The 27052-nt window shown below is 43.5% G+C and overlaps 1 protein-coding gene across 1 annotated transcript; it reads right to left on the reverse strand.

Moving 5' to 3' along the window:
• Window positions 1-1375: 1375 nt before the first annotated feature.
• LOC124616564 (leucine-zipper-like transcriptional regulator 1) lies at window positions 1376-26919 on the reverse strand. Its single transcript, XM_047144884.1, has 2 exons — window positions 26348-26919; window positions 1376-2012 (listed from the first exon to the last, which is right to left on the reverse strand). The coding sequence occupies exons 1-2, from the start codon at window positions 26917-26919 to the stop codon at window positions 1376-1378; spliced, it is 1209 nt and encodes a 402-aa protein (XP_047000840.1).
• Window positions 26920-27052: the final 133 nt, after the last annotated feature.

Genomic DNA, 27052 nt, shown 5'->3' on the forward strand with positions numbered 1-27052 from the left:
CAACCGTTGACACTTTCGCTGTGATCTTGAGTTCCTCCATGGTTACATTTAACAATGATTTTGTTAGCTATATCTTTATAGATGAATTTTATAATTTCTGATTTTGGCATAGACTGGGGATGGCTACATCTATATTCATAACCAGTTACATTAGCCCTATAATATTTACACTGTGGCTCGGGGCCCTTTAGACAGAAAGAATGAAATTTCGCCTCCGTTCTTACATCTAAATTTCCTTATTCTGCCTATACTTTCGATCTGCGTGGATAAAATATAGCTAGAAACAGAATAAGATTACTTCCCAAAATGAATCACTATTTCAGATCACTACGATGAGTAAATCGAAAAAAGGACTCTGAAATGATATTCAGCTATTACCTACACTCTCTTAGCACCAGGCTGACCAATTTCAAAAGCAGTGGTCAAAGAATAAGTAGCGTAAAGACAAAAAAAAGTCTATTACAGCTGGGATAAAGACATCTCAATTGACAGCAGGTGGAGGGGGGAGTGTCGTTGTTTAAAAATTTTTCTTCTTTCCTATTAATATGTACTAAATACGCAAAAGCTGTACAAATTCTGATACAGCAAGTATTGGGGTATAACTTACCAGAATTTTAAAAAAAGTCGTATTTCAACGGTTCCTCTCTTCCTGGTTTGCTGAAAAAAAACTGTAACAGAAGTGGACTAGGAGAAGCTCAAATCCCAAGACTCTGAATGGAACAGATTTTATTTTTACAAATTAAAACAAATCAATCAAGGATGTTTCGGTTTCAAACTAATTTAATATTGGTAGCGACCACAGACTGATACGAGCGAAATTAGACATGAAGATTCAAAAAGTAGGACAATAATATCCCTGAAAAAGAAACTGTTAACATAGATTAATATATTCACTTTATATAATGATGTTTTCTATTTTTCTGCTTGTGATGTATGTACAGATTGTGTTTGGCCCAGTTTTGGAGTACTTCTTCTTCCAATGTTGCGAACAATTGCTGTTCTATTAGCTAACTCTCGCATAGAACATGTATCTTTGTGCTATAGAGGTATGCTATCCCTAATTTTAATCACGCTTCACCGTCACCATTATCAAGTGTGATGCCTAGGTGAATTAAACCTGCAGTGGGCGAACAGTTTGATGCTTTCGGTAACAGCCAGGAAAGTGAGCTGGTGTAGTCGGTTACTCAGTTTTATATCATGTCAGCCGTCAACGCAGGACCCATTTACACTGTTACTCAACGAGCTTGGCATGAGGCATATTGTTACATACATGTAGGACAGAGGTCTGTAGGGCACACCTAGTTGTATACCATCCTCAGCAATATTAATCACTTATAGGTGGTTTATTCTTCCTATACCTACTCCGACATTTATTTTATTTGGACAGTTCTTTCAGTACGTTGGCAGTTACACAGATGTTAGTGCGTATTTCTTTAATTTTATCGTTGAACACCGCCCTTGCTATGCTCTTGGTTATCTGCAGCACAACCTCTGCATCATCGCGTACTGCTGCATCCCAACCAGCTGTGTCCATCACCTGGAAGATGTGTGTCCTGATGAAATCAACACAGGTCCTCTTCAATGAGGAGCAGGAGTGCTTGATGGCGACCACGGCCAAGAGCATTGCACTGTCAATAGTAATTTTGTGTTCCAACTGCTCTTCGCAGTACTCCTTCAGACCACAAAGTGCATAGCTGTCGGCCAGCACCAGGAGCTTATCTGTGATGCTAGCTGGCGGCGGCAGCTGGTCGCTGTACATGTAGAGCAGGATTTGACGCAGTTCCTCCTCTCGCACCCCATCCACCCGCAGGGTGCCACCTGGAGTGCCCTTGAGCTGCTCGGCTAAGACGGGGCTACGCGCTGCCAGCACTGCCCTATGAGCTGCCAGTGAGGCCCCATCCACCATGAGCGTCACGTCGCTGCCCTCGCCAGACTCCAACAGCACCAGCAGGTCGCTGACCAGTCTGCCCTCGACATCTTCCACCGCTGCTGATCTTTCACTCTCATTCTCGCTGTGGAAATAAATTACAGTACTTAAATACAACACTACTGAGAACATAATAGACAAAGTAGTTATAACCTACACCTGCACTAATATGCAAATGCTAAACATTGTCATGTATTATAGCAAATTCCATGAACAGGATTTTATATCGGTTACACAGCACAGTAAAGCTGTCATGACATGATATTTGGTATACAAAAGTGTCCAAAATCCACAATTAGAAATGTTCTAAAATACACTTACGCTCATAAATTAAGGATAATGCTGATACATGGTGAAACAATGCTCTGGTGGGCGTTTGTGGGCTTAAGTCATCTCGGGGTATGACCATGCGGTGCATTTGTCCTGCGGTCGTCGCAAGGTGGCGCTGGCAGCAGCCCACATACAGAGGTGTGTTGATGCATGTCAGAGTACAGTGCAACGAGTAAGTGTGCAGACGTTTTCAGACCTGCTAATGGTGACTGTGTGTTGAAAATGGCTCAAAGAACACATATTTATGACGTCATAAGGGGTGGAATACTAGAGCGACTGGAGGCTGGTCAAACATAGCAGGTCGTAGCGCGAGTCCTCCGTGAGCCACAAAGTGCGATCTCAAGATTATGGCAACGATTCCAGCAGACAGGAAACGTGTCCAGGCGCTACAGTACGGGACGTCCATAGTGTACAACAGCACAAGAAGACCGATATCTCACCATCAGTGTCCGCAGATGGCCACGGAATACTGCAGATGGCCTTGCTCGGGACCTTACCACAGCCATTGGAACAGTTGTCTCGAGACACACAGTCTACAGATGACTGAATAGACTTGGTTTAGCCGTCCGGAGACCTGCAAGGTACATTCCACTGATCCCTGGTCACAGGAGAGCCCGTAAAGCGTGGTGTCAAGAACACAGTACATGGTCATTGGAACAGTGGTCCCAGGTTATGTTCACGGACGAGTCCAGGTATAGTCTGAACAGTGATTCTCGCCGGGTTTTCATCTGGCGTGAACCAGGAACTAGATACCAACGCCTTAATGTCCTTGAAAGGGACCTGTATGGAGGTCGTGGTTTGATGGTGTGGGGTGAGATTATGATTGATGCACGTACACCCCTGCATGTCTTTGACAGGGGAACTGTAACAGGTAAGATGTATCGCACGTCATTTTGCACCAGTATGTCTGCCTTTTCAGGGGTGCAGTGGGTCCCACCTTGCTCCTGGTGGATGATAACACACAGCCCCACTGAGCTGCCATCGTGTAGAAGGTATCAGGCGAATGGAGTGGCCTGCCTGTTCTCCAGACCTAAACGCCATCGAGCACGTCTGGGATGCTCTCAGTCGACGTATCGCTGCACATCTTCAAACCCCTATGACACTTCAGTAGCTCCGACAGGCACTGGTGCAAGAATAGGGGGTTAGACCCCAGCAGCTGCTCGAAAACCTGATCCAGAGTATGCCAACCCGTTGTGCGGCCTGTGTATGTGTGCAAGGTGGTCAAATCCCATATTGATGTCGGGGTACATGAGCAGGAACCAGTGGCGTTTTGTAGCACATGTGTTTCGGGACGGTTTTCTCAGCTTATCACCAATACCGTGGACTTACAATCTGTGTCGTGTGTGTTCCCTATATGCCTATGCTATTAGCACCAGTTTTGTGTAGTGCCACATTGTGTGGCAGCGCATTCTGCAATTATCCTTAATTTATGAGCATGAGTGTAGTTATAACCTGCGCCTGCACTAATATGCAAATCCTAAACATTGTCATGTACTGACAGCAAATTCCATGAACAGGATTTTATATCGGTTACACAGCACAGTAAAGCTATTATGACATGATATTTGGTATACAACAGTGTTCAGACAGTGTCCAAACCCATCATTAATTCTGAAATAGAAGAAATATATCCCAGACTAAAAATTGCAAAACAGTAAAATCTCTTCTAGAACACTAACATCTTATTACAGCCACCTGAATCACAGGCCACTTAGCCACTTACAACGTGGTTCAAGTGATGCATTGGCAGCAGCTCTTTTCCTGCAAAGGAACTGTGTGGCGCTATGGAAGAGTCTTTGCTAGTTATGATAGACAATAAATCATCTTCCCATTGCATCCCAGACTTAGTACTCTGGTTGATGTTATTACCTCCCAGGTCTTGCGGTGTATATCTTGCCTTCTTGTAATTCATTTAGAAAATCGATGTAGACAAATCATAAAAGTTATTTCTCTGACACAGGCTGGCCCCATGCCCCCCTCTCACACCTGCACACATAGCTCTAACTAACAAACTGGTCTCTCCACATGATGTTCCTCCGACTGCTTCACTACCCTTCAGATGAATATGCAACAAGGACCATCCCATAAACTGAAGTGGAAGTCATATGTTTGAAGTACATTATCCATTTGTTCATCTCCCAACTCTGGACACTGGACGCATTCCCGAGGACGACGGTTAAAACCCATGTCGGGCCGTCCTGATTTAGGTTTTCCAAGATTTCCCAAAATCGCTTCAGGCAAATGCCGGGATGGTTCCTTTGAAAGGACACAACCGACTTCCTTCCCCCTCCTTCCCAAATCGAATGGGGCCAGTGAAATCGCTGTTTGGTCCCTTCTCCCAAATCAACCAACCATTCAATTGAACTCTGGCATTGTGGATTCCAATTAAACTGACACGTTTTGGTAACACTGTAAACAGGATGTCACTGCCTGATAATAGCTCACGGACCATCTATCCTCGGGCTTCTGATACAGAAGCTTCTGGAGAGTTGTAATCTTGTCATGTGCTTAAGCGCAGACACTTGTTCTGTTGTGGACTAGATACTCCAGACCACATACATTGCCCGACAAAAAAAGTGAAGCACCCAGAAGACATGGTCAGCTGGCAGTGAACCATTATACAAACACAGACCATCGGTGGGTACGTAAATGAGAAGAGTTACAATTCTGTGACAAAATGGCCACAATAGTACATTAGTGTTGCTTCTATTTAGTGTTGTTATCAGGCCTGGCAAGGGATATAAGGGGCTTGAACAGGTTCAGATGCTCAGTGATCACTCAAGGACATGGAGATGCTGCATGTTCGTAAGTGTACAGCGGATCCCAAGGACGCACACAGGAGCTCTCGTTTTCAAACCTTTCCAGCCATTAGAAGTGGTGATGTTAGTTCAGACAAAGTGGAAAAGCTTAAACAAGGCTTCTTGCTGCCAGGTAAACGGCAAGGTTTGCCTGCCACCAACATACACATCGCATCTGCAGGCATAGAATGGAAAGGGTGTCACGGCGAGGATGTACCCTGAAATAAAATATTTCTGCCTAAAATTCTTTCATATTTAGTGCAACACAATCTAGTACCGCTTCATTAACTTCACAGCTACCAAACAGAGAGCGTCGATGATTGAATCCATAGAGACTTAGAATGTTTTTCTACGACGCCATCTTTCAAGGTGTGCTAATTTTCTTTCTGGCATTCTATATATACAGTCTATTATAGCGTCGAGCGCCATGATCTGGCATATTAAATAGTTTTAATGTGACAAGCAACAAACAATTTTGCACTTAAATTAAGCCAGGATACGTAATTTGCTGCGGTTGTACGAGTTATGAAGTCAGAGCACCGTATCCACATCCATTACCTGTTTTCTCTCTTACGTGAGTGATTCCACGATATTCAGCGTTTTAATAGTAATATTATACTTATTTGAATCAGTCGTTAATAAAAGATTTTGACATGTGAGTAAGCTGCATGTGTTATAAAGTTTCGGTACACGATATAAAACGTCCTCAAAACAGGTTTCGGAATAACTGGCTACTTATGTTCTTAGGTTAACATATTTTCTTTGTGTAAACCAATTTTGCAAATAGGTTTCAATATCTATTTTGTCAATAACAAGCGAACGAATAAACATATAATGTAGTTTGTAGGTGGTAAATAACCGCAAGAAGGAGTATATAAGTGTATTGTTAATGTTTTATTTGCAAAATTTGAACAGTGGTCATAAGAAATATTTTCGTTGTAACGAACCAGGCAGCGTGACGTCAGCTACACAAATGAGAGGTGCCAATGTGTGAGGTCTTCACTGCCTCAGTCGTAGTCGCTTTGTCTGTCTCGGCGGCAAGATTTTGTGCGGCATATCGGCCGCGTCGAGCGCCAAACACTTTAAACTTTCCGCTATGTGTTGAACTCCATCTTAATTCAACATTCGCGGGTGATGCTGCGAGAACTAACTTTCTAAGGGTGTTAGGTAGTGGAGCGATCTGAAATATTCGTTTTACAGTGTGTTACAATGTGCCGCAATGAACTAAAACCTGTTTACATTAATTGCTCACTAACTAGTGGCGCCAATGACAAACTAAACATATGTTACTGGACAGATTTATTACCGCATTTAGTGACTACAGAATCATTCAATGACCTTTAATTTCCGATTTTCATGTAGTCAGAGCACCTTCGGAATGTTGAGTCCCCAACTGTGACAGATGCTTGGTATGAGACTTCACTATGTTCAGATCTTATGTCCTGTTAGCTTTACCGATCGACATAAACCCTGTTGACGAATTGGTTTCATGTATGTGTCCACCATTCGCACGTGAATTCACTTTTATTTAATAAAAACTTTGTTCAGTTTCAATCAAAAATACTTGTCAGTTACTTAATTATCCTATTTTATTAATTTTATTGGCAAAACTTTCCATATTTTGCAATTTTCGTCAAGCGCTAGCCAACTCACAAAGAAATCCAACAATTCTACAGCCAAGCTGGACGAAGGGTAATAAATGGAGCGATATGCAACCATCGGCACTGGCAGGTATACGAGCCACAATCTCTACTAGGTTGCAGATTTAGCTGACTCTCCACTGATCAGACCACACATTTTAACACTAATTTCATTAGGCCAAAGAGAATGGGGAGCTCACATGTGAGACACCGTTATCATCACCTAATGCGCCTGTGAATTTCCATTTGGCCAGCTGGTCGAACGGTGCAGTATTCAGATTTTTGTAGCATTTTTATGTGACAGTGGTTCAATGTTGGACTCCATATGAATGTGAAGGCAGACATACTCGTCGTCAAGGTTCCTGACGGTCATATCTGATCACCACCAAGAAGGATCGCTGTCTTGTGCACCGAGCACATTATAACCCCTTTACATCTGCATCTCCCATCTAAGAACAAGTAATGGACTCCCTACAACGTTCTGTGTCACCACACCGTTGGCCAGAGACTAGCAGCCGAGCTACCTCGTGTGTAGGCTGTCATTAGGACTACAATACAAACGACTTGCGTTTGGGATGTTGCCGTGACACGGAATCGCTGACTGCTGATGAACGGCGTCACATTATGATTGGTTGGTTGATTTGGGGAGGGACCAAACAACGAGGTCATCGGCCCTGACAGACTGGGGAAGGATAGGGAAAGAATCGGCCATGCCCTTTCAAAGAAACCATCCCGGCGCTTACCCGGAAAACCTAAATCAGGATGGCCAACGCGGGTTTGAACCGTCGTCCTCCTGAAAGCGAATCCAGTGTGCTAATCACTGCGCTCTCGGTCTCGCATTATGTTCAGCAATGAATCGCAATTCTGCACAAGCCTGGATGACCATCGTCGTCGAGTACAGCGACGACCTGGGGAGAGGTTTCATTCTTCCAATTTTTTGGAGAGGGACAGCGGTGTCACTGCTGGTGTCGTGGTGTGGTAAAAGAACTGGTACGACCTATGGTCACGCCTGGTAGTGATTGAAGGAACTATGATGGCATAACGGTACGTCACGGACATCCTACGTCTCGCGTGACCATATCGTGATGCCACTTTTCAACAGGACAATGCTCGTTCACACACGCCACGTGTCTCTACGCACGGTCTGCGAGGTGCTCCGGTGGCCAGGAAGACCTCCAGGTCCGTCTCTCATGGAATATGAAAGACCAGATTGGACGTTCAATTCCGAACCAGGGCCAGTATCTATGATATCGAGGACCAGTTACAACAATTGTGGGCCAGCTTGCCTCAGGAGAGGATACAATGGCTTTATGACATCATTCCCAATCGAATCGGTGTATTCATCCAGACCAGAGAAATTGAAGCGCCGCACTGGTAAGTGGGTTCATAGTGCCAAGTTCTTTATTAAACTGATTACATTTCAATAACTGAAATACACTATGTGATCAAATGTATCCGGACATCCCCAAAAACATAGGTTTTTCATATTAGGTGCATTGTGCTGTCACCTACTGCCAGAAACTCCATACCAGCTCATGGACTTCGAACGTGTTCAGGTGATTGGGCGTCATTTGTGTCATACGTCTGTACGTGAGATTTCCACGCTCCTAAACATCCCTAGGTCCAATGTTGCGGATACGTTGGTCACATTGTGTAATACCACATACCCTCTCAATCTAAGAAATTTTGTTTCCATTCCCTCCTCCCTGTCTGGTTGCTTCACTTTTTTCTTCCCTTCATTTCCTGAATTTCTGAACCATCACCAAGAACTTCAAAATTAAGTTTGTTTCTGATGACATCTTTGTGTCAGCTGTTATAAGTAGCATTATACTACCTTTCACGTCCTAAGCATTTTGAAAACTATAGGAGTCATTGACCATACGCGTTTTGCTTTATTAGTAAAGTACCATCAGTGGTATATTCCATGATAAAGCACTATCAGTTATGATTAGGGGACAGCAGGGTAATAGCTTGCACCGCTTAGTGTTGCCACAAAGCGAAAGGAATATCAGTTACACCCAGAGTTGTAGTCAGCTCCTAACAGCACGAGATTATTCATACTATCTCATTATTTAATTTCAGCTGATTTTGTTATAAAAACAGTGGATATGAAGTGTAGAGGTCAGTGGAACCTGTAATTGTAACTATATAAAGTAATTAATTACAATTTTATGAAACTTGTTCTGTACACCAAACATTAGTAGTAGTAGGTAGTCGTGTGACTAAGGCCTCCCGTCGGGTAGACTGTTCGCCGGGTGCAAGTCTTTCGATTTGACGTCACTTCGGCGACTTGCGCGTCGATGGGGATGAAATGATTATGATAACACAACACTCAGTCCCTAAGTGGAGAAAATCTCCAACCCAGCCGCGAATCGAAACCGGGCCTTTAGGAGTGACATTCTGTCGCGCTGACCACTCAGCTACCGGGGGCGGACGCCTTTACGTAATGAGTGGAAATGTAGATTCATGTTTCATGAGACAATGCCGTGTAAGATGCACATTATTGCCTGGGGGTGAACTTTATTGCCCTATACGGTAATTTCATTTTAGTATTCGCGATGAATTACTTTTTGAAAATGTATGAAAACTTATAAGATTGTTTCTTCACAGATTGTGAGGAAAAGAATCAGAGTGACAGACAGGGGAAAATGGTGGACAGAACATGATATGAATCGTGCACTCCATGATGTTTTTGAAAGTGGAAAGCCACAAATGTCAGCTGCAAGGAAGAACGAGAATTTTTTTTCTGCCTTAAGAGATAGGTTGGAAGGTGGAGGCTGTTCTAAAGTGAAACTTAGGCAGAAAGATTACATTATCTAAAGAACAGGACGAAGACATATCTAAGCATTGTGTTATTCCTAGCAAAGACTTTTATGGACTACCTTCTGCGGATTTGAGATATTTAGTTGAATGCATATGCTGTGGCAAAAAATATTCAGCATAATTTTAACAAATCATTCAAGATGGTCGGGCAGGACTGGCTCTCTGGGTTTGGTTATTAGAAAGCTATATGTCAACAATCGGAAACCTGAGACTGAGTCATGAGTGGATCTCAGCTTTTAATGCAAGTAACGCAACCATTTTTCTCTAACCTCTCCTCTGTGACTGAAATCCATAATCTGAATGCCTCTAGGGTTTATTATTTTGATGAGATCCTGGTATCAATAATTCAAAAGCCACGTAAACAAGTAGGCTCAGCAACAACCTGGGAGCGTGGTAAAAACGTTTACAGTGTTCCGTGTAGCGAGTGCCAGAAATAAAATGTAATTTATCATCGAACCAAATCACCTACGACACACTGGGAGCGTGGTAAGAATGTTCACAGTGTTTCGTGAGCGAGTGTCAGTACGGCGTATATGCCTTCCATGTTTATTTTTTCGCTGTGTGGGATAACCGACCCTTGCTTTACAGAGAAGGGGGCCATCAAATTCAATATACGACTGTAGCAAAATGGCTAAATGAGTGAGGATCTTTTTCCAAGATGGCTAAACTCAGCATTCAAGGACCATAACATTCTTTTGATTTTATAAATTCACAGTAGTCATGTCTCCCTACAAGCCTATACCATTCGCAGGGACAATGGACTAGCATACCACATTACTGCTCCCACAGGTTAAAACGTTTACAAGTGGCTTTATCAGCAATTTAAAGGCTCCATTTAATCAAGAATGTAACAATTTTACGAATAGGAAATAGCCCCGTATGACATTTGCCCTATTTTTAACGAAGCCTTCAAGGAGGTTGCAAATATAGAAAGGGATGTTTCTGGCTACAGTAAAACAGGAATCTTCCCTCTGCACCCTGCCAAATGTAGTAACGACGACTTCGTGCTTTTGCATAACACAAGAAGAGTCAACTTTATGCTTACCAGCTGTTGACAATGACGGCACTAATGAGAATGTGCACGACACACTCGCTCATCTGAATGAACCAATTGCCATCCCTGCATCCCCGTTATGGATTATCTGTAACACAACTGTATATCTAACATCGTAGTGGTTCCACACTGACTAAGACTTTTGAAGAATAACCCTAATAACAATGTCGTAGGTGAAATGCTTCCATGATAAATTACAATTCAGTTCTGTTTATCACTGCATCGTGTGTAGATCCTCAGGTAACTAGTAATGTCAAGTACTAGGTCATTTGTACATATAATCGTTGTATATTTCTTAGTTTGGTATAATAATTTACGAAGTATATAATAGTGATTTAGTTCAAATAAATCAAGAAATAAGATTGTGACTCGTCACGAGCAGCTTCATTATGGGTTACAACTTAATGCACTGGCTAGTAAGACACTTAACTGTAGTACATTAACAAACTGACATACCTGACGTTAGAATTTAAGCACACGTCATTTCAAGCTGTACAAGTGTTAGAATTTCGTAACATAATGAGGAACAATAGGAAGTTCGATATCAAAATTCAGTGCTCCCCAGTTGGATTCCGAAAGAAAGGAAATCCTGAGATAGCTAACAAAAAACATGGAAATGAAGTCCCATGCTTCTTTACAGAGGGTAGGGGAACGATGTGGGAGACCCGCACCGCCTTACTAGGCAAGGTCCTAGTGGAGGTCGTTTGCCATTGCCTTCCTCCAATCGTAATGGGGATGAATGATGATGATGAAGACGACACAACAACACCCAGTCATCTCGAGGCAGGGAAAATCCCTGGCCCCGCCGGGAATCGAACCCGGGACCCCGTGCTCTGGAAGCGAGAATGCTACCGCGAGACCACGAGCAGCGGACAAAAACGAATAAATGTAAGAAGGGTAAAGCTGTTGCACATCTACAATGCACGCGATCTTGTACACGCTTTTCACATGTATTACATCATAGACACAGTATAGTGAAGTCGGACCAAAAGTATGTAAGCTCCTTTCCCAAAATTTTCAGTATACAGCAGACGGACATGGATATTGGATGATGGTTAAAAGAGAGAGAGAACACTTCGTCGCTAAATAAATAGAACCCTTTTACGAAATAAGAAACCGTGTCTCTTTACATCGTGAATATTAAAGTTTCGGAAATTTAAGTGGAAAACCAGGCTTCTTAAGGATAACTGTACTTCATTTGCTGATTTTTGCAAGTAATAAACTTCCTAACAATGCGTAAACACATTCATGCTCGTATTAATTGTTAAATTTAGCACTCTTCCACACTGAACTTTGGCATCGCTGTATTGCTCCTACAAAATGATTTTTCACACTGTATCTGCCCACAGTATCCTTTTTGTGACTGTTCACACGATATGTTCCGGCAATGGATGCTGCTGACTATGAATGACTATATCGTTTTTTCCCCTAGGCTGATGTGTAATTAGGCGCACCTGAGGGAAGGGGCTTCGAAAGTTCCAAAGAACCAGACATGAATGACAGCTGAGATTTACTACTTCAAATCACTGTCTATAGTACAACTTAGTAGTAGGGCAGAGAGAGGATGGCCCCACATTGCATTGTTGCCAAATTTATTCAATATGGCTGATCCAAGATGGCGGGGATAGACGTGGCAATGTCTGAGTGACGTCATGGCAGGAAGTTCAAGTTTTGGCGGGAAAATAGGTCAATTGGGTTACCTCCACTAACCTAAGAAAATGGCAGGGAAATTTTGGCGGGAAAAGCGCTCAGTCTGAGCTGGGCAGATGGAGAGGATGGGCATAAGTCTTTATTTTGCCTGCAGTGTTTAAAGAATTTCAGTTGTCATTAGGCAGTAGCTCCAACCAGTGTGTTCACCATGATGTCTGGAGTCCAGCTGATCAAGTACACGGTACCATTACCAGAGGGCGCTGTTCTCCCTCCCATGATATAATCCAAGATGGCGCTCTGGGGGGAAAAAATGGGAAAAGGACTCAATCTGTGTGCAGCTGCGTGAGAGGAAGCAATGTACTTTATTTATTTTCAGTGGGAAGTTGGAACAATTTATTTAGCGATGGATTTCACATTGTTTATTTATTACACTGATACAGAACCCTTACCCTGACATGCTACAGTACAGTACACTGATGTACAAACATGCAAACAACTCATAAATTGGCAAAATAATGCATGTAAAGCGCTCTGCAAACATGCCCACTAATTGTAAACGTCGTAATAACGCATTGCATTGCCTACAGACATGTTCACAAAATAACGCAGTACACTGATGCACAGACATGTTCACTACTCGTAAAATTGTAAAAAATAATGCATGTATAACACTCTGCAAACACACTCACAATGCTTCAGCAATCGAAATAATGCAGTGCACAATCACTCATTGCATTTAAAACGCTTTCGAACAATCATTAAGAAATTCGACCCCCACATATCAGTAAATTGTTCCATACAGATGCCCCCAGGTGTGCACGCCAGGGCCGCATGTGCGCGCTGGTCCAGGCTGCCCCTCTTGGGAGACTCATCTGGCTGTGGACATGTTTACCTGCCCAGTATGGCTGATGCACAGCTGCGAGATGTTTACCTCGTGACTCACGCTTGTAGGCACAGCTAAAAGGTTATCATTGTTATACTGACATCTAATGTCTATGTAAATAACATACAAGTCTCCTTCTGGATGTGCTATAGAAATCTTTTGGAATGCTTCCCAGAATATCGCAGGATGCATTCTTCATAGTGATCCTAATAAGTGCCACAGAAATAGTTAATGGTTGCTTTTGTTGTTGTAGGAGCTTTCATTACGTCTCAGCTTGTCTGCATGGATATTCTTGTCCTAACAGAACTTGTTTACGAAAATATCCCAGAATAACGCCGAATGCATTCCTCCTGATGGTCCTAAAGAAGCACCCTGTCCATCACATGTTACCATTCCCGGAAATTATAACATCCTGCTTTCCCCATATGTTTCAGAAATGGTAAACGTTTCGTGCATGTTCTCACCGCTAAAAGCCTTTGTCTGTGTATGCTTGTGAAAACACCGTTAATCAAAAAACCTTTCTTGTTGTTTGGAAAGAGAGCACAGTCTAACCACAGATAGGAAAATCAGAACATTTACGCAGTCATACAAAAGAGAAAACTGTAAGTTTCGGTTCCTACAGCTACTCTTCTGGGGATGTCCTAATGCCACAATGGTGGATGAGGGACAGCATCCCGCCAGAGATGGATGGTCCACTTCAACTTTTCTTGAACACTAGAACAACTAAGACATCACATTACCCTCAAAACTTTCCATAGATACCGTGCCCCCATCGTGTTCGAACCAGTCTGTAGAAGCTGCTATGTCCCAGCACAAACGATGTCTTGTAAATGAATGGAGCATTCTGATTGGCTCTTACTGAATTTACCCACGAAATTACTGATCCTGCCAGTGCAGGAGTACAGTCGCCTTTTTTTTCTGCAGATGAGACTTTCAGCGGCAATCCTACTTTCTACAGATCGCCATATTGCACTGACAGTTAAACCCTGCAGAAGTGGTCTACAGATCGTCAAATACAGAAGGACACGTCCTCAATTACATTGGTTGGCCACTAAAGATGGATGCTTGAATATTTCAGCGTGAAAATTGGCTATATATAACCAAATACTCAATCGACATAGTGAACACAAAATTTGTATCCTGCGACATAGAAAATCACCACTTCTGCATCCTACATATACACTCCTGGAAATTGAAATAAGAACACCGTGAATTCATTGTCCCAGGAAGGGGAAACTTTATTGACACATTCCTGGGATCAGATACATCACATTATCACACTGACAGAACCACAGGCACATAGACACAGGCAACAGAGCATGCACAATGTCGGCACTAGTACAGTGTATATCCACCTTTCGCAGGAATGCAGGCTGCTATTCTCCCATGGAGACGATCGTAGAAATGCTGGATGTAGTCCTGTGGAACGGCTTGCCATGCCATTTCCACCTGGCGCCTCAGTTGGACCAGCGTTCGTGCTGGACGTGCAGACCGCGTGAGACGACACTTCATCCAGTCCCAAACATGCTCAATGGGGGACAGATCCGGAGATCTTGCTTGCCAGGGTAGTTGACTTACACCTTATAGAGCACGTTGGGTGGCACAGGATACATGCGGACGTGCATTGTCCTGTTGAAACAGCAAGTTCCCTTGCCAGTCTAGGAATGGTAGAACGATGGGTTCGATGACGGTTTGGATGTACCGTGCACTATTCAGTGTCCCCTCGACGATCACCAGTGGTGTACGGCCAGTGTAGGAGATCGCTCCCCACACCATGATGCCGAGTGTTGGCCCTGTGTGCCTCGGTCGTATGCAGTCCTGATTGTGGCGCTCACCTGCACGGCGCCAAACACGCATACGACCATCATTGGCACCAAGGCAGAAGCGACTCTCATCGCTGAACACGACACGTCTCCATTCGTCCCTCCATTCACGCCTGTCGCGACACCACTGGAGGCGGGCTGCACGATGTTGGGGCGTGAGCGGAAGACGGCCTAACGGTGTGCGGGACCGTAGCCCAGCTTCATGGAGACGGTTGCGAATGGTCCTCGCCGATACCCCAGGAGCAACAGTGTCCCTAATTTGCTGGGAAGTGGCGGTGCGGTCCCCTACGGCACTGCGTAGGATCCTACGGTCTTGGCGTGCAAGCCGGCCGAAGTGGCCGTGCGGTTACAGGCGCTGCAGTCTGGTACGGCAAGACCGCTACCGTCGCAGGTTCGAATCCTGCCTCGGGCATGGCTGTTTGTGATGTCCTTAGGTTAGTTAGGTTTAACTAGTTCTAAGTTCTAGGAGACTAATGACCTCAGCAGTTAAGTCCCATAGTGCTCAGAGCCATTTGAACCATTTTTTTTTCTTGGCGTGCATCCGTGCGTCGCTGCGGTCCGGTCCCAGGTCGACGGGTGCGTGCACCTTCCGCCGACCACTGGCGACAACATCGATGTACTGTGGAGACCTCACGCCCCACGTGTTGAGCAATTCGGCGGTACGTCCACCCGGCCTCCCGCATGCCCACTATACGCCCTCGCTCAAAGTCCGTCAACTGCACATACGGTTCACGTCCACGCTGTCGCGGCATGCTACCAGTGTTAAAGACTGCGATGGAGCTCCGTATGCCACGGCAAACTGGCTGACACTGACGGCGGCGGTGCACAAATGCTGCGCAGCTAGCGCCATTCGACGGCCAACACCGCGGTTCCTGGTGTGTCCGCTGTGCCGTGCGTGTGATCATTGCTTGTACAGCCCTCTCGCAGTGTCCGGAGCAAGTATGGTGGGTCTGACACACCGGTGTCAATGTGTTCTTTTTTCCATTTCCAGGAGTGTAGCTACTGACCATCAGACCCTCGTACGTATACCACGAAGATAGACGGTATAGGCACACGGACCTTATATATAGCCCTCGCAGCACCAAATATTTCCCATGAGCTCGGTAGCTCATACACTGCAGCCGACGGTCACAAGTAATCTGCCCCCGCACACACATTGGCCTGACGCATGACCAAATCACCCTCAACGCACCGAGGTCACTCTCTAAACTGTTGTACAAAGGCTGGGTCAGAATTGTCGGCACAGAGGCGACCTGCTTGGTTGCTTTCTACAACCATCTCTAGACTTCTGTATTACAAGAACATATGTATTTTCACATGGTTTGCCTGAATATCATACCATTTTCGCGATATTTCTCGATATCAAGTATGTAGCAAAATCGCTTGGATAGCATGATCGCTTCCGCAAATATAGAGTGGAAATTACTTCTCTAGAAACCCAAAACCGTAGCGAGGTGGAGCGTGCTGTAAACCACTGAGTAACTGGAAACTTATCTCGTCAGCGAAGACCTTTACATGAAAACTCGAAAAAAATAGAGGAAACTGATATTTCCACTTACGAATACCGATGTTGGTGATGTAGCAGATTTCAAATCATCTTTATAATTTACAAAGTCAGCTAACGTGTTTCTCATGCTTAGAGAACCATCAAATGTGTCTTCCACCCATCTTTCCCCTGCTAGATGCACACAACACACTGTCAACTTTTTGGCTGTGCTTACAAGGGTGAGTCGCGAGGTACACATCTCGCAGCTGTGCATCAGCCATTCTGGGCAGGTAAACGTGTGTGCGGCCATATGCATCTCGCATGTGGAGCAGCCTGGACAGGCGTGCACGCGCCGCCCCAGCGAGCGCGACTATTGGCCTCTGTATGGAACAGTTCGCTGATATGTGGGGGCATCGAACTTCTTAATCATGGTTCGAAAGCGTTTTTTCGTGCAATGAGTGTTTGTGCATTGCATTATTTTGACTATTAAGGCATTGTGAGTGTGTTTGCAGAGTGTTATGCACGTATTATTTTTTACAATTTCACGCGTAGTGAATGTGTCTTTGCATCAGTGTACTGCGTTATTTTATGAGCATGTGTGTAGGATGTGCAATGCAATATTTCGACATTTACAATTAGTGAGAGTGTTTGCTTAGCGTTTTACATGTATTATTGTGATAATTTACAAGTTGTTTGCATGTTTGTACATCAATGTGCTGCATTATTTCGGTAACAGAAAAACAACTGGAATCACTCAACAGAGGAAAGTCCACTGGACCTGACGGGATACCAATTCGATTCTACACTAAGTACGCGAAAGAACTTGCCCCCCTTCTAACAGCCATGTACCGCAAGTCTCTAGAGGAACGGAAGGTTCCAAATGATTGGAAAAGAGCACAGGTAGTCCCAGTCTTCAAGAAGGGTCGTCGAGCAGATGCGCAAAACTATAGACCTATATCTCTGACGTCGATCTGTTGTAGAATTTTAGAACATGTTTTTTGCTCGCGTATCATGTCTTTTTGGAAACCCAGAATCTACTCTGTAGGAATCATCATGGATTCCGGAAACAGTGATCGTGTGAGACCCAACTCGCTTTATTTGTTCATGAGACCCACAAAATGTTAGATACAGGCTCCCAGGTAGATGCCATTTTCCTTGACTTCCGGAAGGCGTTCGATACAGTTCCGCACTGTCGCCTGATAAACAAAGTAAGAGCCTACGGAATATCAGACCAGCTGTGTGGCTGGATTGAAGAATTTTTAGCAAACAGAACACAGCATGTTGTTATCAATGGAGAGACGTCTACGGACGTTAAAGTAACCTCTGGCGTGCCACAGGGGAGTGTTACGGGACCACTGCTTTTCACAATATATATAAATGACCTAGTAGATAGTGTCGGAAGTTCCATGCGGTTTTTCGCGGATGATGCTGTAGTATACAGAGAAGTTGCAGCATTAGAACATTGTGGCGAAATGCAGGAAGATCTGCAACGGATAGGCACTTGGTGCAGGGAGTGGCAACTGACCCTTAACATAGACAAATGTAGACCTATACTTGAGTATTGCTCATCAGTGTGCGATCCGTACCAGATCGGGTTGACAGAGGAGATAGAGAAGATCCAAAGAAGAGCGGCGCGTTCCGTCACAGGGTTATTTGGTAACCGTGATAGCGTTACGGAAATGTTTAACAAACTCAAGTGGCAGACTCTGCAAGAGAGGCGCTCTGCATCGCGGTGTAGCTTGCTCGCCAGGTTTCGAGAGGGTGCGTTTCTGGATGAGGTATCGAATATATTGCTTCCCCCTACTTATACCTCCCGAGGAGATCACGAATGTAAAATTAGAGAGATTCGAGCGCGCACTGAGGCTTTCAGACAGTCGTTCTTCCCGCGAACCATACGCGACTGGAACAGAAAAGGGAGGTAATGACAGTGGCACGTAAAGTGCCCTCCGCCACACACCGTTGGGTGGCTTGCGGAGTATAAATGTAGATGAAGATGTAATTTACGAGCAGTTTTCAGGTCTGTAGGATATTTATTGTGATCCTATTCACGTTAGGGCGAGTGTTTTGTATTAGTGTAATAAATCTCTAAATAAACTGTTCCAACTTTGCACTGAAAATAAAGTACACTGAACCTCTCCAGCAGCTGCACACAGACTGAGTCCTTTTCCCGCCATTTTTCCCCGGACCACCATCTTCGATTACATCATGGAAGGGGCGACAGCACTATCTGGTGGCGGTACTGTGTACTAGGTCAGCTGGACTTCGGATCTCACAGTGAACACACTGGTTGCAGCTACTGCCTATGACAACTGAAACTGCATAAATAAACACTGCATGCAAAATAAAGACATATGTCCATCCTATCCAGCATCCCAGCACAAACTAAGTCCTTTTCCCACCAAAATTACTTGCCATTTTCTTAGGTTAGTGGAGGTAGCCCAATTGACCTTTTTTCCCTTCTAGATATAGCGCTATCATTCGAGAAAATACCACATTTTTCCAGTAGTAGGGGACTGGGACAATTTAGGCAGCGCCATGCAGAAGGATAGGAGAGTTCCCACTTGAATAGCGATCTGATAAGAGGATTCTTCCTAAACATAATATGAACATCGAGTGTAAGTCAGTAATGTTTGAGATGTTTACTGCGGTTATACAGGGCGTGAAGTGTATAGCGACGTGTACTTCGATGACTAAAATGTTACTGTCGACTGTTTACCTTCTAATAAACTTACCATAGCTTATGAAAATGCATAAGGATTTAAAGAGAAAATATGGCTTTTCGGATGATTATACAAAGGAGCGGTCTCTTGTCAAGAAAAGATGTACGCATCAGGAAGTGTTGTGTGAAATTTGTAGCTGTTTCATCTCAATAACTCACGGAGGAAGGTAGATGTGAGACAATACAATTACTACGATGAATCATACAAATAGCTTCGCGATAGCATCGACATCAAAGCCTATTTCTTCTTTTATGATTAAAGAAGATATCCAGGAAGAAATGCTCGTTTCTGCTGCAGAACTAACAACAGCTTTGTGAAGTTGTCAAGCATCATCAGTCCCTCAATTCTCTTAACTGTACCATAAAACTGAATGCTGAAATGTATCCTGACTCCAAAGTCGTCGCAAAGTAGTCTACAGCCAGCATCAAAGTTACAGTGATTGTTAAAAATATTCTCGCACCATACTCGGTGTCCGAATGCGTAAAAGAATTGCAAGAAGTTTCATTTCGTGGCATAGACATCGACGCATCGACCCACAAGACTGAAAAGATGTTTCCTTTAGTTGTTCAATACTTTACTGAAACTGATGGAATCCAACAGAAGCTGTCGTAGTATGATTCGCTGAATAACGAAACATCTGAGACAATTGCAGATTCTGTCTAGACACTTCAAGAGTAACTGCAAATTCCATTAGATAAAGTGATCGCATTTTCCGGAGACAATATCAATACCAACTTCGGAGGGCTTCATCGACGCGGCCAGCGGAATCCGTTTCACAAAATTAAAGAAGAACCAGGAAAAAATGTAGAAGGAATTGGACGCCCTGTGCATATTCTCCACAATGCTATATTCAGCGCTGCTGGAGTCTTAACTATCGACACTTAAATAATCGTCATGAAAACATTTAATTATTTGTAAATTTACACGGTAAAGACAGAAGCAAATAATTCTTTTTATACCTTGATGTCAATCATCAGGCTCTTCTATTTCGCTCAAAAACAAGATGACTGTCTCTAATGCCGGCAGTTGAGAGAATTCGTAAGCTCTGGACTCCTTGAAAACAATTTTTTGACACTGAAGACAGGCTACCTCAAATAATTTCATATTTTTTCCATAGTCCGATCAGTGAAATTTACTTCATGTTTCTGCAGTCAAACTTGGCTCTGTTTGAAAAAAATATATAAAAAACAAGGAGAAGAATAAAGTTTCGATAATTGAAATAAGAAACATATTAATCGACACTAAAAGATGTCTCAATGAAAGGATAATTGTCAGTTTTATTGGCATGAAAACTAAGATGAATTTGAACAAATTAAAGAATGAGAACCCTAACCAAGAAATAATTATAATTTGTTTTCGAAATCGGAGCTAGAGCGATTGTCTTTCTATACCATATTATAATTTGATTTCGAAATCGGAGGAAGAGAGACTGTCTTTCTACACCATATCATTTGATTTCCTTGAGAAATGGGCTATTTCTTTTAATAAATATCACGTATTTGATTGGATGACGCTATCTGAAACCCGGGAATGAGTGATGATTGAAAAACTATTATGCACCAGAGTAAAAATGGCGTGAAGATTTCATGTGAATATTGTTTTCTGGAATATATGTATCTGCAGAGCTTTTTACAAACGAAGCGTGACTCGGAAGAATGGAAGAAAGGTGGATTTACTTTCTTAAGGAAACCGAAAATCCTAAATGCAAAAGCCAACTGCTAAAATTATGCGAATATTTGGTTACTACAGACGCACACAACGCCACAGTGGAAAGAGTATTTTTTCTGAAGTCGGCTCAGTGGGGTGATCAAAGAAATAGACTACTTCCAGGGACTGTGGAAACCATCTCACAGTGCCAGTTTAACTATGAGCTGACTTGCAGGGAGTTTTATAAATACGCAAAAGGGAAAAATGGCTTCCTGACAAAGGTGAAATATTACGAAAAATATGGTGTACCAACTAGTTCCGCCGCAACAAGTTTCACGTAATTGTGTTCTAAATAAAAAGTAATTACATTAAATTACTTCATTTCTACACCTCCATCTCACCATGTCCCGTCAGCTCAGTACTTCTATTTACAGGGAAGAAAAAATTTACTGTCTATTGTACATCTAACGGCACACAAATAAAAATGAAGATACGTACCATATATTTTATGTGACCAGTGTTGAAGTCTGCTAACTTGAGTGACGTTAAGGGATAGATTTAAGTTTATTTTCGTGTAAATATTGTAAAACAGGAAGCAAAAACATGTTGTTTGCAGCTGATAAACATTTGAAGGTAAGGTAATAGAGGTTGCGATTATTGTGCCCACATTTATATAAGAAATCACGCTTCAGTTTAAAGCAAGACAGCACCATCACCTGTGGGGGTGCTCATAAAGTAACGCTTAGCATGTAGAACGTCAAAGTGCTTACTCAAGAGGTTAACTGAAAATCGGGGTAACCACACGATGCCTCCCTCAGTAACTTGGTTTTTCGCGATGTATCCATGCGGCATCTACATCTACATCTACATCCATACTCCGCAAGCCACCTGACGGTGTGCGGCGGAGGGTACTTTTGAGTACCTCTATCGGTTCTCCCTTCTATTCCAGTCTCGTACTGTTCGTGGAAAGAAAGATTGTCGGTATGCCTCTGTGTGGGCTCTAATCTCTCTGATTTCATCCTCATGGTCTCTTCGCGAGATATACGTAAGAGGGACCAATATACTGCTTGACTCCTCGGTGAAGGCATGTTCACGAAACTTCAACAAAATCCCATACCGAGCTACTGAGCGTCTCTGCTGCGGAGTCTTCCACTGCAGTTTATCTATCATCTCCGTAACGCTTTCGCGATTACTAAATGATCCTGCGCTGCTCTGTTGGATCTGCTCTATCTCTTCTATCAACCCCATTTGGTAAGGATCCCACACTGCTGAGCAGTATTCAAGCAGTGGGCGAACAAGTGTACTATAACCTACTTCCTTTGTTTTCGGATTGTATTTCCTTAGGATTCTTCCAATGAATCTCAGTCTGGCATCTGCTTTACCGACGATTAATTTTATATGGTCATTCAAATGGCTCTGAGCACTATGGGACTTAACTTCTAAGGTCATCAGTCCCCTAGAACTTAGAACTACTTAAACCTAACTAACCTAAGGACATCACACACGTCCATGCCCGAGGCAGGATTCGAACCTGCGACTGTAGCGGTGGCAAGGTTCCAGACTGTAGCGCCTAGAACCGCTCGACCACCCCGGCCTGCTATGGTCATTCCATTTTAAATCACTCCTAATGCCTACTCCCAGATAATTTATGGAATTAACTGCTTCCAGTTGCTGACCTGCCATATTGTAGCTAAATGATAAACGATGTTTCTTTCTATGTATTCGCAGCACATTACACTTGTCTACACTGAGATTCAGTTGCCATTCCCTGCACCATGCGTCAATTCGTTGCAGATCCTCCTGCATTTCAGTACAATTTTCCATTGTTACAACCTCTCGATATACTACAGCATCATTCGCAAAAGGCCTCAGTGAACTTCCGATGTTATCCACAAGGTCATTTATGTATACTGTGAATAGTAACGGTCCTATGACACTCCCCTGCGGCACACCTGAAATCACTCTTACTTCGGAAGACTTCTCTCCATTGAGAGGAACTCTTCAATCCAATCACACAATTGGTCTGATAGTCCATATGCTCTTACTTTGTTCATTAAACGACTGTGGGGAACTGTATCAAACCCCTTGCGGAAGTCAAGAAACACGGCATCTACCTGGGAAGCAGTGTCTATGGCCCTCTGAGTCTCGTGGACGAATAGCGCGAGCTGGGTTTCACACGATCGTCTTTTTGGAAACCCATGCTGATTCCTACGGAGTAGATTTCTAGTCTCCAGAAAAGTCATTATACTCGAACATAATAAGTGTTCCAAAATTCAACAACTGATTGACGTTAGAGATATAGGTATATAGTTCTGAACATCTGTTCGACGTCCCTTCTTGAAAACGGGGATGACCTGTGTGTGCCCTTTTCCAATCCTTTGGAACGCTACGCTCTTCTAGAGACCTACGGTACACCCGCTGCATGAAGGGGGCAAGTTCCTTCGCGTACTCTGTGTAAAATAGAACTGGTATCCCAACAGGTCCAGCAGCCGTTCCTCTTTTGAGCGATTTCAATTGTTTTTCTATCCCTCTGTCATCTATTTCGATATCTACCATTTTGTCATCTGTGCGACAATCTAGAGAAGAAACTATAGTGCAGTCTTCCTCTGTGAAACAGCTTTGGAAAAAGACATTTAGTATTTCGGCCTTTAGTCTGTCATCCTTTGTTTTAGTACCATTTTGGTCACTGAGTGTCTGGACATTTTGTTTTGATCCACCTACCGCTTTGACATTACACCAAAATTTCTTACGATTTTCTGCCAAATCAGTACATATAACTTTACTTTCGAATTCATTGAACGCCTCTCGCATAGGCCTCCTCACACTACATTTCGCTTTGTGTAATTTTTGTTTGTCTGCAAGGCTTTGGCTATGTTTATGTTTTCTGTGAAGTTCCCTTTGCTTCCGCAGCAGTTTTGTAACTCGGTTGTTGTACCACGGTGGCTCTTTTCCTTCTCTTACTATCTTGATTGGAACATACTCATCTAATGCATATTGTACAATGGTTTTGAACTTTGTCCACTGATCCTCAACACTGTCTGTACTTGAGACAAAACTTTTGTGTTGAGCTGTCAAGTTCTCTGACATCTGCTTTTTGTCACTTTTTCTAAACAGAAAAATCTTCCTACCTTTTTTAATATTTCTATTTACAGCTGAATGCAGTAACCGCTTTATGATCGCTGATTCCCTGTTCTGCGTTAACTGTTTCAAATAGTTCGGGTCTGTTTGTCAGCAGAAGATCTAACATGTTGTCGGCACGAGTCGGTTCTCTGTTTAACTGCTCAAGGTAGTTTTCAGATAATGCACTTAAAAAAAAGTTTACTGCCTATTGTACGTCTAAGGGCACACAAAGAAAAATATCAGTATCACTGCTCATGGGCGAGGAGTCTGCTTCTAATCTTACGGGAAACGTGTGAGAGAGATGATAAGGATTTTTATCAGACTCTATAACAATTTTTTTTCACTCTAGAATTTTAAATGTGTACTGTACACGTAAATTTATGCTTTGGAACTTATGGAAGGTGGCCTGTAATGTGATAAATTAATAATAAATAGAAACCATATGGACCTTCCCATTGTGGGGTGACTTGCGTGTCTCAGTGATGTAGATAGCGGCACCGTAGGTCCAACCACAGTGTAGGGGTATCTGTTGAGAGGCCAGACAAACGTGTGGTTCCTAAAGAGGAATAGCAGCCTTTTTAGTAGTTTTGGGGGAACAGTCTAGATGATCGACTGGCGTGGCCTTGTAACACCAAACAAAATGGCCTTGCTGTACTTTTACTGTGAACGGCTGAAAGCAAGGGGAAACTACAGCCGTAATTTTTCCCCAGGGTATGCAGCTCTACTGTATTGTTAAATGATGATGGCACTGTCTTGGGTAGTATATTTCAGAGGTAAAATAATCCCCCATTCGGGTCTCCAGGTGGGGACTACTCACGCGGGTGTCGTCATCTGGAGAAACAAAGCTGACGTTCTACACATAGGACTGTGGAATGTTAGATCCCTGAAGCGGGCAGGTACGTTACAAAGATGGATAGGTTGCAGTCATATATAGTGGGAGTTAGTAAAGTTCGGTGGCAGGGGAAACAGAGGACTTCTGGTCAGGTGAACACAGGCTTATAAATACAGAATCAAATAGGGGTAATACAGGAGTATGTTTAATGATCAGTAATAAAATAGTAATGTAAGTAAGATACTCTGAACAGCCTAGCGAACTCATTGCCGCAGCCAAGATAGGCACTGAGCCCATACCAGCCACAGTAGTACAAGTTTATATGCCAACTAGCTCCACCGATTATGAAAAGATTGAAGAAACGTATGGTGATATGAAAGAAATAGTTCAGATCGTTAAGGGAGACGAAAATTTAATTCTGATGGGGGACTGCAATTCGACGGTAGGAAAAGGAAGAGAAGGAAAAATAGTATGTGAATGTGGAGTGAGTGAGAGAAATAGAAGAGGAAGCAGCCTGACAGAATTTTGCACAGAGCATAATTTAATCATCGCTAACATTTGGTTTAAGACGCATGAAAGGACGTTGTATATATGAAGAGACCTGGAGACACTGGAAGATTTCAGATTGATTGTATGATGGTAAAACAGGTTTCGGAACCCGATTTTAAATTGTAAGACATTTCCATGGGTAGATGTGGACACTGACCCTAATTAATGGTTATGAACTGTAGATTAAAACTGAAGATATTACAAAACGATAGATTAGGGAAATGGGAGCTGGATAAATCGAAAGAACCACAGGTTGTTGAGAGTTTCAAAAGGAGCTTTAGGCAAAGATGAATGGGTAACTCTGAGACATGAAAATGCGACGGTACTAGAGGATCCAGTAGGTAAAAAGACGAGTCCGACATGAGATCCTTGGATATCACAAGAGATACTGAATGTAAATGATGAAAGGAGAAAATATAAAAAAAGCGAGCCGAATTCTCCGACTGTTATTACCGTGACAAGGCACAAGGCAAAATGGCTCTAAGCACTATGGGGCTTAACATCTGACGTCATCAGACCCCTACATTTAGAAACTACTTAAACCTAACTAACCTAAGGACATCAGACACAACAATGCCCGAGGCAGGATTCGAATCTGCGACTGTAGTAGCAGCGCGGTTCCGGACTGACGTGGTTCAAATGGTTCAAATGGCTTTGAGCACTATGGGACTTAACATCTGTGGTCATCAGTCCCCTAGAACTTAGAACTACTTAAACCTAACTAAGGACATCACACACATCCATGCCCGAGGCAGGATTCGAACCTGCGACCGTAGCAGTCGCGCGGTTCCGGACTGAGCGCCTAGAACCGCGAGACCACCGCGGCCGGCGGACTGACGTGTCTAGAACCCCACGGCCATGGCGGCCAGACGCACAAATAGAAGTGATTTGTTTTAAATTACTAAATTTTAACAGCGAAAAGAAACCCACTGCAATGAAAATCGAATAGTTCCTCACGACAGTCCAAAATTGAAACGAGTTCATTGATAGGTCGTGTGTGTGTGTGTGTGTGTGAGAGAGAGAGAGAGAGACAGACAGAGAGCTAAATCACACAGGAAACCATACCATTCTAACTCGAGACGTTCTGCCTCCCCCAGTAAGCGGCAGATCTTCACAGTGTCTTCAGTGTGTTGCCTCATGGCGTTAGCCCACCTGTCTGTAGCCATAACTTCTTTGCAGTGGGAACTAATGAAGCTGATAGCTGCCGCCTTCAGCTTCTCACATGAGTACACCATTGCAAGGACAGCGCAGTCTGCTGCGTTCTCCATGCATAAGTCTTGAATCAGTTGCTGCTCGCACTGCTGCTTCAGCCTCGGGACATTGTACTTGTCCGCCGCAGCGAGCAGTTCTGCTCCAAAACATTCCAACAGAGGCGCTTCGTCTGTGTACATGAAATGCAGCATCTGACGCAGCACCTCCTGGTTGATATCTGTGATGCTGACGCTGTTGTTAGAAGCTTCCAGCAGGTCGTGCCGGAACATAGCAGCGAAAACTGGGCTGCGGGCCGCCATTATAACCCTGTGAGCCGGCAGCCAGACACTGTCTGCCATGATGGTGACATCAGCCGCTACCCCGGATGACAGCAGAGCTCCAAGATCGTCCCTCAGGGTCCCTCTGCTCTTCCCTCCCTCTTCCATTGCTGCTGCTCCTGGAAGATATGGATACAGCAGCCTTAGTGGCTTAGTGGGCGGACAGGATTCAAAAAATTTTCAGCTGCAATCTTGACAGGTATATACATAGAGTAAACTAATTCAAATTATATAGGAAAAT

This window comes from Schistocerca americana, chromosome 5 (assembly GCF_021461395.2).
Source record: "Schistocerca americana isolate TAMUIC-IGC-003095 chromosome 5, iqSchAmer2.1, whole genome shotgun sequence".
In the NCBI taxonomy this organism is placed as follows: domain Eukaryota; kingdom Metazoa; phylum Arthropoda; class Insecta; order Orthoptera; family Acrididae; genus Schistocerca; species Schistocerca americana.